Below are 13,913 nucleotides of genomic sequence, written 5' to 3'. Positions count from 1 at the left end.
TTAATGATATATAGGAATTTTGTTAGCAGGGATTATCCCCTTGTACAAGGCAATGGTCAGCCCACACCTTGAATATTGCATACAGGCCTGGAAGCCTCACTTTAGGAAGGATGTAGAGCTCCTGGAACAAGATTGGTTAGTGGAAAAAAGGGTTGCTCTTACCAAAAAAAGGCTCAAGTTCTGCAAATTGCAGCATCTGGAAACTAGGCACCTGCAAGGTGATCTGATTGGGGTGTATAAGGCCTTGAATGGTTTGAGCAAGCTAAATGCTGATGAGATTCTTCCTCTTGCTCACACTACGCACTTGAAGGGGAGTAAATTAAAATAGATTGAGGAAAGACAGTTGCAGAATAGATGTGTGGAAATTTTCTTCAGAATTCATGAAAATGAAAAAGTCATTATTTCAATTCATAAGAATTGAAATAATGACATTTTTATTTATTTTTTTAACCTTTTTCATTTCAATGTTTTTAAACTTTATTTTTTCTCTTAAATTTGGCCCCTAGGCAACCACCTAATAAGGAAAAAGACCCTGAGTTAATTGTACATACTTAACAGGAGAGACTGCTTCTACAGGGATGAGATACACTTAAATAGAAAGGGTGCAAGAATATTTGCTGATGCTATCGAGGCAGTGTTAGGTGGGTTGGAAAACTGCTAGCTTAGGGAGATACATGGACTAATAGATTAACAGTAGCCACTGGCAGAGGTGAAAGTGATTCTTGCACTGCTTCTATTGGAATGAGCAGCCTAGAAAACAAGATGCAGGGGATTTCAGAGACTGCTGGGAGTCATCGCGGAACAAATAAATACATGGGCTGTGTTAGGGTAGCTAAGAATAGAAACAGGTGTATGTATACTTTTGCGTACACCAAAGCTAGAAGTTTGGTAAATAAATTTGAGGTGTTGGTCAAAACATCAAAGGCATCAAAGGCAAACACAGATATAAGGAATGCCTAGGGGCCAATTTGGGGAGTACAATGTGTACAGGAAAGATAGACAGAATAGGAAGGGAGGGGAGGGTTATGCTATTATTTAAGAAACAAAATCCAAGGAAGTACAGCCATTCGACATGGCTGGACAGTGCAGTGTCGAGTCAGTTTGGTGTGACATAAGCACTGGAAAATTAAAATTGAGAGTAGCTGTGTGATATAGGCCTAATGACTCTGATGAGTATAATAAATAAATATACAGGGAAATAGAGTGGGCCAGTAAATCAGAGTGTCTTATAATGGGGGATTTTAATTTCCCAGATATTGACTGGAATTTGTGGGTTGGTCACTCACAAACTAGCAAGGCTTTTGGGGATTTATTGGATGATTGTTTTCTACAGCAGCATATTTGGGAGGCAACTAGAGGGAGTAATACTCTTGATCTGATTATCAGTAGTGATTCCACATGCATTAAGAATCTGCAGATAAAGGAACCACTAGATGGCAGTGATCACAGTGTGCTGAAGTGGGATTTACTCAAAGAGGTAACTACGATCAGGGGTAAAGGGAAGAGTTTTTGCTTTCGTGAAGGTGACTATGGAGGTCTGAGACGGTATTTAAATTCTATATGGTGGGACCAACTGATGATGTTACCAAATGCAAATTCAAAATGGGAAGCATTCAAAGAACTTATCTTGGAAGCTACTAGGCTTTACATACCAACTAAGAAATACTGTTCAAGGTTTAGGCCTAAATGGATGTCAGATGAACTAATGAGACATATGGCCGGAAAAAAAAATTCATGGGATACATATAAATTAATGGGTGCCACGGAAGCCTATGATAGATATAAGCTGGTCTGTAACCAAGTCACAAAGGAGGTTAGACAGGCGAAGGCAGATTATGAGAAAGCTTTGGCAAAGGATGCAAAGAAAAACAGCAAAGAGTTCTTTACTTATGTAAACTCTAGAAGGAAGGGGATGAATCAGATTGGTCTACTTGATATCGATGCTTCAACTGTTGATGATCCTGCTCTGGTAGCTAACAAACTAAATGAGTATTTTTGCATCTACATTCACATATGAGGAGTTATTCAAGGAAGGGTATGCCAGAGGTGAATTAAACTCTGTCAGTGAGTTAGATGATTTTGTAATAACTGAGAGTAATGTGGAGGAGAAATTGTTGAAGATAAACTTAAGAAAGGCACCTGGGGTAGATGGAATCTATCCAGTTATATTAAAGGAGGCAGCAAAGGAAGTAAGCAAACCCTTAGCCATAATTATGAGAGCTTACTTGGACTCAGGGGATGTACCCATGGACTGGAGATGTGCAAATGTGACCCTAATTCACAAATGAGGATTAAAGGGCGCCACAAGTAATTACAGACCTCTTAGTTTAACCTCTGTTCCAGGGAAATTAATGGAGGCACTGGTTAAAGAAGCACTGCAGGATCATCTAGACAAGACTTCAGTTATAGCTCGGACACAGCATGGGTTTGTTAAGGGGGAAGTCTTGTCTCACCAATTTGGTTGGATACTATGGTGTGGTCACAAAGGAACTGGATGCAGGTAATAATTTTGATAACATATATTTGTACCTTAGAAAGGCTTTTGATACCGTTGCACATGGAAGATGGCTGCAGAAATTGGAGCAGTGTGGCATCGGAGGCAGATTGCTGCTAAGAATAAAGAGATGGTTGAGTGGGAGAAGACAGAGAGTCAATGGACACTGCTCTCCGTGGACTAATGTTATAGTGGAGTCCTGAGGATTCACTGTTGGGTCTATTGTTGTTTTCTGTATTTATTAATGATATTGATGATGGTATATCAGGCATAATGTCCAAGTTTGCAGACGATACGAAAGTTGACAGGGTTGTTACTGACACTAATGACAGTATGCTACTGCAACCGGATCTAGAAAAGTTGAGCAGATGGCCTGAGAGGTGGCAACTGAAGTTTAACAATGACAAATGTAAAGAACTGCATATGGGAAGCAGTAACCCCAGAGTAAAGTATCAACTGTGCGGTACTACACTGACAGTGGTAGAGAATGAAAAGGACTTTGGGGTAATTGTGCAGGCAGATATGAAGTTTACTGAGCAGTGCAGATGGTCTGCAAGAGTAGCTTATGGTGCCTTGTCAATAATATACAGGAATTTTTCTAGCAGGGATAAGGATCTGATTATCCCCTTGTATAAGGCAATGATCAGACCACACCTTGAGCACTATATACAGGTCTGTAGGCCTCATTTTAAGAAGGATTTAGAGTTTCTGGAACCAGTATAGGGAAGGGCAACAAGATTAGCGAATGGAACAAAGGGTTGCTCTTAAGAAGAAAGGCTTAAGTTTTGTAAATTACAGTATATGGAGACTAGGCACCTGCGAGGTGATCTGATTGAGGTGTATAAAGCGGCTAATGGTTTGAGCATGCTCAATGCTAATGGAATTCTTCCTCTTGCTCAGAATAATCGCCTGAGAGGGCATAAATTCAATTTGAGGAAAGACAGTTGTAGGATAGATATGCGGAAGTTTACCTTTAACCAACGGGTGGTTGATTGCTGGAACAAACTTGCATCTGTCGATGTAGAAGTTGATAGCTTAAATAGATTCAAGGCAGAACTAGAGAAACATTTGGAGTGAGTGGATAGGTGAAATGAGAAGTGCTTTTTTTTTTTTTTTTTTTGGCTGATGCTATATAAGCTTGCTTTCTTGCATCATGTGTCCTTACTAATGCTATTGCTACTGTCATGCAAACAGGCTTCTAGTACAGCTCATGGGATTCTATCAATGTTATATAGAAACTTTACCAGCTGGGACAAAGGGATAATTATCCCCCAGTTGCATAGACTGCTTGTGATCAACTGGTACCAGAAGCAAATCATGAAATCAGCACCTTTGGCAAACTGCAAAATCTGTACTTTTGGCAATGTATGCTGTCGGTTTACCCCCAGACCCTAAGGGCTGATAATTTTTGTAAACTGAGAAATAAAATAACTCTGCCACTCAGCAAAATGGTTAAATTATTTCTTATCAAAATTGTGGAGTGGATCTTTTTATCCCCATGTTGCCAATTAAAAAAAAGAATTTCAGTAAAATATTATTTATCTTTGCAATAAATAAAAGATTTGAAATATTAATAAATTCATAGTTTGTCCATATATGCACAGGAATTGAAATAATAACATTTTTATTTATTTTTTTTAAGGTTATAATTTTTTTTGAGACAATATTTTTCCCTTGAATTTGGCCCCTAGGTAATCACCTAATTTGTCTATTGGATGGTGCTCTAGTTAATCACCTGGAGTGCACTTTTTCATGTATATGAACAGACTGCTCCCAATTATCCCATTGCATAATGCAGTGGTTAAGCCACATATGGAAATACTGCATACAGGATTGGGAATCTCATTTTAGGAAATCTATAGAGCTGTTAGAAAGGGTGTAGAGAAGAACAAGATTAGTGGAGGGCACAAAGAGGGTATTCTTACCAAGAAAGGCTAGAATTGTTTAAGTTGCAGCATCTGGAAACCAGGTATTTTTATGTTGACCTGATTGAAGGTTTTAAAAAGTTGAGCAAACTAACCGTTTTGACGACATTCTTATTCTTTCTCCCACAACACACACAAAGGGATATAAATTTAAATGAAGGGGGGAAAAAGATGGTTTCAAATTTGATGCATGGAAATTTGACTTCATCAGTAAAGTAATTGATTGTTGGAACTGAAATAATGACAATTTTGAATCAGTTCATTGATCAAAAATTGTAATTTTTCAGAAATAAATGGAAAATTGCTCTCCAGTTCCATTTACAGAATGGAACTGGAGAGGAATTGGAGAGAAATCTTGGTTACAAATATCTAATCAAAGGTAAGTGAAGCAAACTTAAGTGATATGGGCATGTTGAAGAATGGGAGTGGGTGATTAGCTAAACAGATGTTCAGTGTAAACATGAAAAATAATAGACCTTAGAAGCAGACCAAGAAGAAGGCAGATTGATTAGTGTCAAGCAAGCAGTAGAGGAATAAGGTGATTATCTGGGCTTGGAATAAAGACCTAACAGGAGATAGCTTAGCACCAAAGAAAATAATGAATGGAAGACTGATGATCCAGAAGGACTGATTTTTACTGTCATCATAAATGACCTGAATGCCCACTGGATAACAGATTTGGATAATGATGATATGATATATTTGAACAACCTAACGAATTGCAAGTATATTTCTAGGAATTCTTTATACATATTAAATTATTTGTTATGTAGAATTAGAGTATTATGGAATTATAGGATTATTGCTATTATTTATTGACTGTTCAACTTATTTAATTATATATTATTTTATTAATTTTAATATATTATATTTCAATTAAAAATATATTAATTATTAATACTACTACTACTACTACTATGGGTGTCACAGGTAAACCATGAAATTGTTATCCTAGCAAACCATGAAATTATTATCCTAGCAATTCATGGAATGTAAGCTCAGATTTTTAGTAAAAAAAGTATATAATCCAATATGAACTTGTAGAATGATAATATTTTTCTTTTGTCTGTAGAACTATATAAGGTAGAATAAAGATGTTTATTCCCTTCTCCCCAGAAGGGTAGAACATTTCTTGTATAATGGGTTTGTTTCAGTTTACTTGAACAATTAAAACTTGTTTATAAGGCACCAACTACTCCTTGACAAGTTATCTGATTTGTAACAATTTTCTTATTCGAATAATTATTGTATTGTATTGTACTGAAATTATTATTATTGTTATTTTTTTATCATTGGTAATGATTGACAAAGCTTTGTATAATTTATGAATACTTCCTAGTTCACTTTTCTTTTAACACCATTCATTGCCATAGTTTAAAGATACAGTAGTAGTTTTTGAACAATTTTCTATAGTAATATCAATTTTTAACAATTTTTTAGGTTTTGATTGGTTAATGTTTTTACTCATTCAATTTCAGTGCATTTTTGCAGTTCTGTTATTCTGTTAGAATTGATGATGTGCTCTTGATAATAATGAATTCAGTTTCACTAGTAACAAGAACTTGTTATCTTGCAGTTTATTATTATTACGTAGAAAACAAAGTAAGTATTTTCTTGAATTTTTAGAAAATTCTTAGTTTAGCACATCAGTTATATGTAACATTGATTTTTAACGAAAAATCTAAGAATTAATATAATGATCTAAATTATTTTAATAAATTATTTTTCTTAGGAAAGAATTCATGAGCAGCTATTTTATACAGCGACTTTTCTGCTGGGAATTCTTGTCTATATAACTCAAACTGCAAATGAAAGTGATGCTCTTGATTCACAAAAAATGTTGGCTGCACTTTGTAAAGTGTGTGCCAATGCTTCACCTTTAATTTCTCTGGTAAAGATTCAAATATTTTATTATTTTTTTTCTCCTTTAATATTAGTTTTAGAACTGCTACTGAAATAAAATAAGCTAAAATAAGCTACTGATGTTTTAATACAGTTACAAGAAAATGCAATAAACAATTTTTATTTTCCAGGTTAAAATAAGGAAATTTTTTTACTTTTTAAATCACTTTTCATAAGTAACTACTTTTTTATAATAAATAGGTTGCTGTGTGTTGAACAATTTATATTTCAAATGAATAGCACATCCCAAGAAAGAGCATATTACTATTTATTTAAAAGCATCACTGCCCTGACAATTTTTTAAATTGGTAATATCACCTTCTCTTTTTCATATGTCTGAAATAGAATGGCTGACTGTTTTGTATAAAAATTAATTCGTATTGTTTACTTGGCTTGCAATTCCCCTCTCTGCTCTTTTATTTTTATCCATTCAGTTTATTTTATTTTATAAAGCGAGTTTGTTGTGGCAGTGTAAATTTCATCAGTCAAGACAAAATATGTCAGGCACCTTACCATGTGGTACTCCTTTTGAATAGTGAGGTAAGTTCTACCCACATGCTCACAAATAATGTAAGAGTGAGTTGTGTGTTTGTCAGTTAATTAAATCTTCCCACAGTCTTTCATTAATTTTCACCAAACTTTGGTAATGCAGCTTTAGAATACCATCTTTAACTTTTAATTCACCCCAGGGGCTCATCACATCTGGTGAGTATGGGCTTGGCACACTCAGGGTCCTCAGCATCATTTTCTTTTTCTAGGTGATTCCTCTCTGCTTGTGACTCTCTCTCGCATAAGCCTCAGACTTCCTTGCACCATATGGCTAATAATAATACCTTTCCTGAAAAGAGGCATCTCTTGAATTTGTTGATAAAATTAGGAGAAAAAAAAGATTTCCAAGTTTCTAATGATTGGCTAGAAATGTTTCACATATAAATATGGTTGTGTTTTATTCGGTAACAAACATGGCATCTGCTTTACATCCATAATATTAAGGAGTCATACTAAGATAAAATAAAAAAACAGCTATGATATCTGAGTTCTACATTTGTACACTAATATATAGGAATAAAGAGGAATTTACCTCAATACTTCAACATGACACACTCCTGAATTCAATTGAATGTAAAACTATTTTTTAATGGCTTCCTTCCCTCAAAGACATATAAATGGTCTGACATATCCATGATCGATAGCTAAGGTCCCCCAACACACAACTCTGAGTGCCAGAAGACATTGTCTGATAATACAATCATTAAAATGATTGCGGTGTATAAAAGTTAAAATAATTAAATTAGTTAAAATAATTTAAAACAATTTTGAACAACTTCCTTCCTAAAGCAGACCAGGGCTTTTCGATGGTCTGTATGGGTCACAGGATAGAAGTAACACAAAGTAAGTTAGTGGGAATTTCTAAAAAATTTAGAGATTATTTAATATCTTGGTACATGCCTGCAAATGACCATGAATTCAATTTGAGATATGCGCAATGTATATTAATGGAATTTGTGTGTAATTTAATTTCCAGAGTTTCAGTGATTTAATAATTTAGCATAGTTCTGTTGAATACTGAGTATCTTCGATTCGTCAAACAAAAAGGTGTGATTCTTGTTAATGGCTGGAAAGCCAATTCTGATGTACCTGCCCTAGATGCACGTACTGGAGCTAAATGTTGTTTCACCCTCACATCCATCGTATACTGCGACGAGCCTTGGTTAGATGAATCACCTTCTCTACATGAAATGTTGTATACTATGTCGTTTATCTGTGTTTGAAAGTGACGAAAGTATTGATTGATTGCAAGAGTGATTTTTGTAATTTTTGTAATTTGAATGGGTCTTTTAATTAACATGTAATTTTTGAATGGGTCTAGACACAATTTTAAATTCCTTATCCCTGAAGATTATTTAATATAAAAGTCTGTTAAGTTCTTTGGCCATTGTTTCATGTACAGAATGGAATAAAGTATTTCTTGGTATTATTGCTATTGACTAAAGTTCTCACTTGTAACTTATTTTTAGCCTGTATTTTAATAAAAGGAATTTAAATATCAACTAAGATAATACGAAATTTTTAGAAATCTTCAAGTACCGTGTTAATAGACTAGAAAAGAATAGCGAAAGCTTAAAAAGCGGTACTCACCTTGAAATTAATCTGCGATGGTTTACTTAGGTAGCGTGGTTAATGTTTAAGTTGAATTGTTAAATTGAAAAATTAAAAGGGAGGGAAGTAGGTAAAAGTTGACTGAGTTAAATAGGCGCAAGGAAATAGAAGTGTACACATCCAATCCTTGGTTGTCATCGAAATAAAAGAAAAGAAGAATAGTTAAAAACTATGTAAGTGAATCCGGTGAAGCCAATAGTCTTTACGAGGACTTTCGTTAGTTAAAGAACGTCTTCAGTTGGCAATGTGTGGGGAGAGAACACGCATGGTATTTTAAGAATAAAAAATTATACTCTCGTGATGCCTTTTTTGACATGTGGGAACATTAATCTCGAGAGGTTCCAAATTGGGGAAAGATTGAAGGGGAGTTTAGAATTTAGAATTTTGAGGTTAGAGTGGTGCTTGTACCATTCAATAACTAGGACTTCATATTGAAGTATTCTGTAGCTGGATTTTAGTTTAATGATGGAAATGGCAGAGTCGATGAGCGGGTTGTGGTTGTGAGTCTGGGCATGAGTTGTAAGTTCTGTGACAGATTGGTTAGACATGAGACTATGGAAATGGTAGTATGCACGGGTGTTGGATGTTTTTGATGAGCCAAATTTAGTAGTGGTACTTCCGATATAACATGTGTTGCAGTTTGGTTGACAATTAATGAGGTATATAATATTATTAAGGTCGTTTGTAGGATATTTGTATGTGTCTTTATAGGTGCTGAAGAAGGATCCTAATTTGTTGTAGGTGGAAAAAACAAGGGAGATATCAGTGTTGTTAAATAGGCGTCGGAACTGTCCTGCTAGTTCATTGTGGTAAGGGAGGACTATGCGGATGTTTGTTTTATTTTTGTCTTTGGTTGGGGTGTTAGATTTAATTTTATTTTTAGCATTAAGGATTGTATTTAAAATAAGTTGGTGGGGGGTAACCTCTGGATATAAATTTGTCGGTGATATACTGTATTTCATTGTGAAGGTCAGTGGGTAAGGAACTGTACTTTAGTGCATTGTGAATTTGGTTATATAAAACTGCCTTTTTAGTGTTTAGAGGGTGATGAGAAGCAAAATGTAAGTATTTACCGGTGTTTGTATTTTTCCTGAAAATTTTCGTATTTAATTTTGTGCCTGTTATATAGATAGTGAGATTAAGGAAATTTATCTGATTATTTTGTCCAATTTCAAGGTGAATTTAAGTCTATCGTGTACAGAGTTAAGTTTTACGAAGAGGTTATCAATAATGGATCTGTTGCCTATTACAAGAATGTCGTCGGCATAGCGCATGTATAGTTTTAGTTCAGGGGGAAAGGGGTGTAGAATTTGGCTTTCAATGGCGGCTAGGTAGATTTCGGATAATGGGGCCGAAATCCCTAGTCCCATTGGTAAGCCAAATATTTGTTGGAAGATTTTTTCGTTGAATCTAAAAAATCTTGCTTCTAATAGAAGGGTGGTGAGTTCAAGGATATGGTCTATAGAAAGGGAGGTACGTTTTGTTAAGGTATCGTCTGTTTCTAAGAATTTGCGTAAGGCTTGTAAAGTAAATGGAATATGGACATTTGTGTAAAGAGAAGTAACGTCATAGGAAGCTAGGATGTCTGTATCGGATATTGTGATATTAATTTTTTGAAAAGCTTGATTGGTGTTATTGATCTTGAATGTGGAAAATTTAGTAAGGGGGGTTATAATTTTGACCAGGAAGGAGGATAAATTAGCGAAAGCTGAATTGCTGTATGATACAATTGGTCTTAAAGGGTGGTCAGCTTTGCCATTTCCATCATTAAACTAAAATCCAGCTACAGAATACTTCAATATGAAGCCCTAGTTATTGAATGGTACAAGCACCACTATAACCTCAAAATTCTAAATTCTAAACTCCCCTTCAATCTTTCCCCAATTTGGAACCTCTCGAGATTAAAGTTCCCACATGTCAAAAAAGGCATCACGAGAGTATAATTTTTTATTCTTAAAATACCATGCGCGTTCTCTCCCCACACATTGCCAACTGAAGACGTTCTTTAACTAACGAAAGTCCTCGTAAAGACTATTGGCTTCACCGGATTCACTTACATAGTTTTTAACTATTCTTCTTTTCTTTTATTTCGATGACAACCAAGGATTGGATGTGTACACTTCTATTTCCTTGCGCCTATTTAACTCAGTCAACTTTTACCTACTTCCCTCCCTTTTAATTTTTCAATTTAATAATTCAACTTAAACATTAACCACGCTACCTAAGTAAACCATCGCAGATTAATTTCAAGGTGAGTACCGCTTTTTAAGCTTTCGCTATTCTTTTCAACTAAGATAAAATAAAAAACAGAGCTATGATGCTACAAAAAAGCATTGAGGTAAATTCCTCTTTATTTCTATATATTAGTGTAGAATTGTAGAACTTGTTGAGCATCATAGCTCTGTTTTTTATTTTATCTTAGTTGATATTTAAATTCCTTTGACTATTTTTTTCAACTTCATCACCCCTCCTATCACATCCCCTTAACTTTTCAAATTATAGGAGATTTTTTTTTTTAGATATCTTAACACATAGTTATATTAAATTTACATTAAAATATTTATCCCAAAATCATCACATATTATTTTTAATATATTGTCTTCAAAAAAATATAATCCCTAAATTTGCTAAAGTTAATTTTAATCACAGAATTCCTAGTATAAAAAAACTAGCAATTACCACATCTAGCAATATTATTAAAAAATTCGCTTTAAGTTCTAGGTATTCTAATCAACACAGATATCTTTCCCAGGTTAAACAAATTCATAACAGGCTAAAAAAACATTTACCCCCTAACGATTGGTCATCATTGAAAACCTCCATTAACGTGCGACGTGAGGCATTAGCAGTCGAAATCAGAAACCGATACTTACATAAGTTGAGTACATTATCACGGATGCCCAACCAAGTTCATACGAGATTCGCTACATTCCCCGGTCATGCTTACAACATGGGAACATGTAATTTTGATGTATTATCGCATAATCCTAGCCAATATCATACTAGTTTATCCGCTAACCCTCTCCAAAAAGATAGTTCAACTATGTATCAACAAGTAACCAATTTGTCTTCATACACTTTATTACAGGATCAAGTTTTAATTCTATCGAAGGGATTGAAGTACAATTGAACTACAATTACCACCCCATTTTTTTACCCAAGAAACAGTGTGTAATTGATATTGCATTTGATATCTGAAATATTACACAAAAAGATTTAATTGCACAGAAAGTAAACCAGGCGATCAATAACATTAAAAGTCTGCAGCTACCCAAATTAAGTAGGAATGAAAGTAAGGCCTTACATGACCTTCGATATTGTAATAGAAAAACCGACAAGGGGGATACGGTAGTAATACTCAATAAATTACATTATATTAGCAAGCTAAATTTGATCATATCAGGCACATCCACTTAACTGTAAGTTAACCCTACTTTGTTTACCAATTTAGTCAGTCAATACAACAGAACATTAACTACTTAACATTAATTAAGAGTAGCTCATGGTGTCTTGTCAATGATATACAGGAATTTTTCTTTTTTTCCAACAGGAATTTTTCTTTCTATAAGGCAATGGTCAGGCCACACCTTGAGTACTGTGTACAGGTCTGGAGACCTCATTTTAAGAAGGATGTAGAGCTGCTGGAACAAGTACAGAGAAGGGCAACAAGATTAGTGAATGGAACAAAGGGTTGCTCTTACGAAGAAAGGCTGAAGTTTTGCAGATTACAGTGTTTGGAGACTAGGCACCTGCGAGGTGATCTGATTGAGGTATATAAAGCCTTGAATGGTTTGAGCATGCTCAATGCTGATGGGATTCTTCCTGTTGCTCAGAATAATCACCTGAGAGGGCATAAATTCAAATTGAGGATTCTGCTTTCTCATCTCTAGCGACCTACCTATACAATATCATCAAACCCTTTAGACAGTCTATTAAATTTGGCATAAAGAACTATGATTCTCTATTCAATAGCTTGAACGATTGTAAATTATGCAACAATGATAACCTTTTTTCCCTGGATGTTACATCCCTATACAGAAACCTTAATGTTGAGTATATTTTAGATGTAGTGTGCAACATGATGAGTAATAACACTATACCTATCAATCATACCAAACTTCCCATTAAAGAAATTTTTCATTTGATTAACTCCTAATTGAGGCTAATTTTATTACATTTCACAATAAAGTGTATAAACAAATTTTTGGGTTACCTATGGGCAGTCTCTTATCAGAAATTTACCTTTCCGCTATCGAATATGTATTTTTAAACCCTTTTTTACCCCAGGTTATTATGGGAGATATTTGGACAGTGTTCTCTGCACCACTGACACTAATGCTATTCAGGATATCTTACATTCGTTCAATAACATACACCCTAGACTGAATTTAAATAGAGAACTCTGAAACAAAATCATTAAATTTCTTAAATTTTACACTCACTCATCACATTAATGGTATCCAATTTAATATCTATTGGAAACTGACAAATATGGGCATGTTCCTTCATTACAACAGCTACCATTCATTTGCTTATAAATGATCTATTATTTTCAACCAATTTCTGAAAGCTATAAGTATTTAACATTGGATTTATCGTTAACCACTGAAATCCAAACACCAACTGATAGATTTTTAAATAGAGGCTATCCTCTTTCTGTCATTGATCAGATTAAAATACAGGCTAAAAATAAGTTAGAAGTTAGAACTTTAGTCAATAGCAATAATACCAAAAAAATACTTTATTTCCGTTCTGTACATCGAACAGTGGCACAAACAACTTAACAAACTTTTCAAGGATACGGAATTTAAAATTGTGTCTAGACCCATTTGAAAATCACATACTGAACTAATCAATTGATCAATACTTTCTTCATTTTCAACACAGATAAGCAACATAGTATTCATTTCATGTAGGGAATTTGATTCATCTTACCAAGGCTTGATGCGGTGTAGTAGCGGTAATAGTAATGCAAGAAAGCAAGCATATGAGCTTATGCAGCATCAGCCAAAAAAAAAAAAACCAATTTCACACAACCATTCCCTCTAAAATTTTGTTAGTTCCTCCTTGAATTTATTTAAGCTATCAACTTCCACAACAAAATATGTAAGTTTATTCCAGCAGTTAACCATCCGCTGGCTAAAGGCAAATTTCCACACATCTATTCTACAACTGTCTTTTCTCAATTTGAATTTATGCTCCCTCAGGTTTGTAATCTGAGCAAGCGGAAGAATCCCATCAGAATTCAGTGTGCTCAACCCATTCAAGGCCTTATACACCTCAACCAGATCACCTTGCAGGTGCCTAGTCTCTAGCTGCTGCAATTTTCAGAACTTAAAGCCTTTCTTGGTAAGAGGATCCCTTCATTCCCCTCACCAAGGATGGATGTGAGGGTGAAACAACATTTAACTTCAGTATGTGCATCTAGGGCA

The 13,913-nt window shown here is 34.7% G+C and overlaps 1 protein-coding gene across 1 annotated transcript in view; it reads left to right on the top strand.

The window, feature by feature from the left end:
* Nucleotides 1–5,903: 5,903 nt before the first annotated feature.
* Nucleotides 5,904–13,913, top strand: part of LOC150091028 (uncharacterized) — a 41,107-nt gene continuing 33,097 nt past the window's right edge. The window contains exons 1-2 of the mRNA XM_090381273.1: nt 5,904–6,021; nt 6,152–6,310. Coding sequence (XP_090237399.1) covers nt 5,953–6,021; nt 6,152–6,310 — 228 coding nt within the window. The 5' untranslated portion in view covers nt 5,904–5,952. The remainder of the gene's footprint in view (nt 6,022–6,151; nt 6,311–13,913) is intronic.

Source organism: Mastigoproctus giganteus, chromosome 1 (assembly GCF_048544385.1).
Source record: "Mastigoproctus giganteus isolate SK-2022 chromosome 1, ASM4854438v1, whole genome shotgun sequence".
NCBI lineage: Eukaryota > Metazoa > Arthropoda > Arachnida > Uropygi > Thelyphonidae > Mastigoproctus > Mastigoproctus giganteus.
The sequence above is the reverse complement of the archived record's forward strand: the minus strand, read 5'-3'. Positions and strand labels throughout refer to the sequence as shown.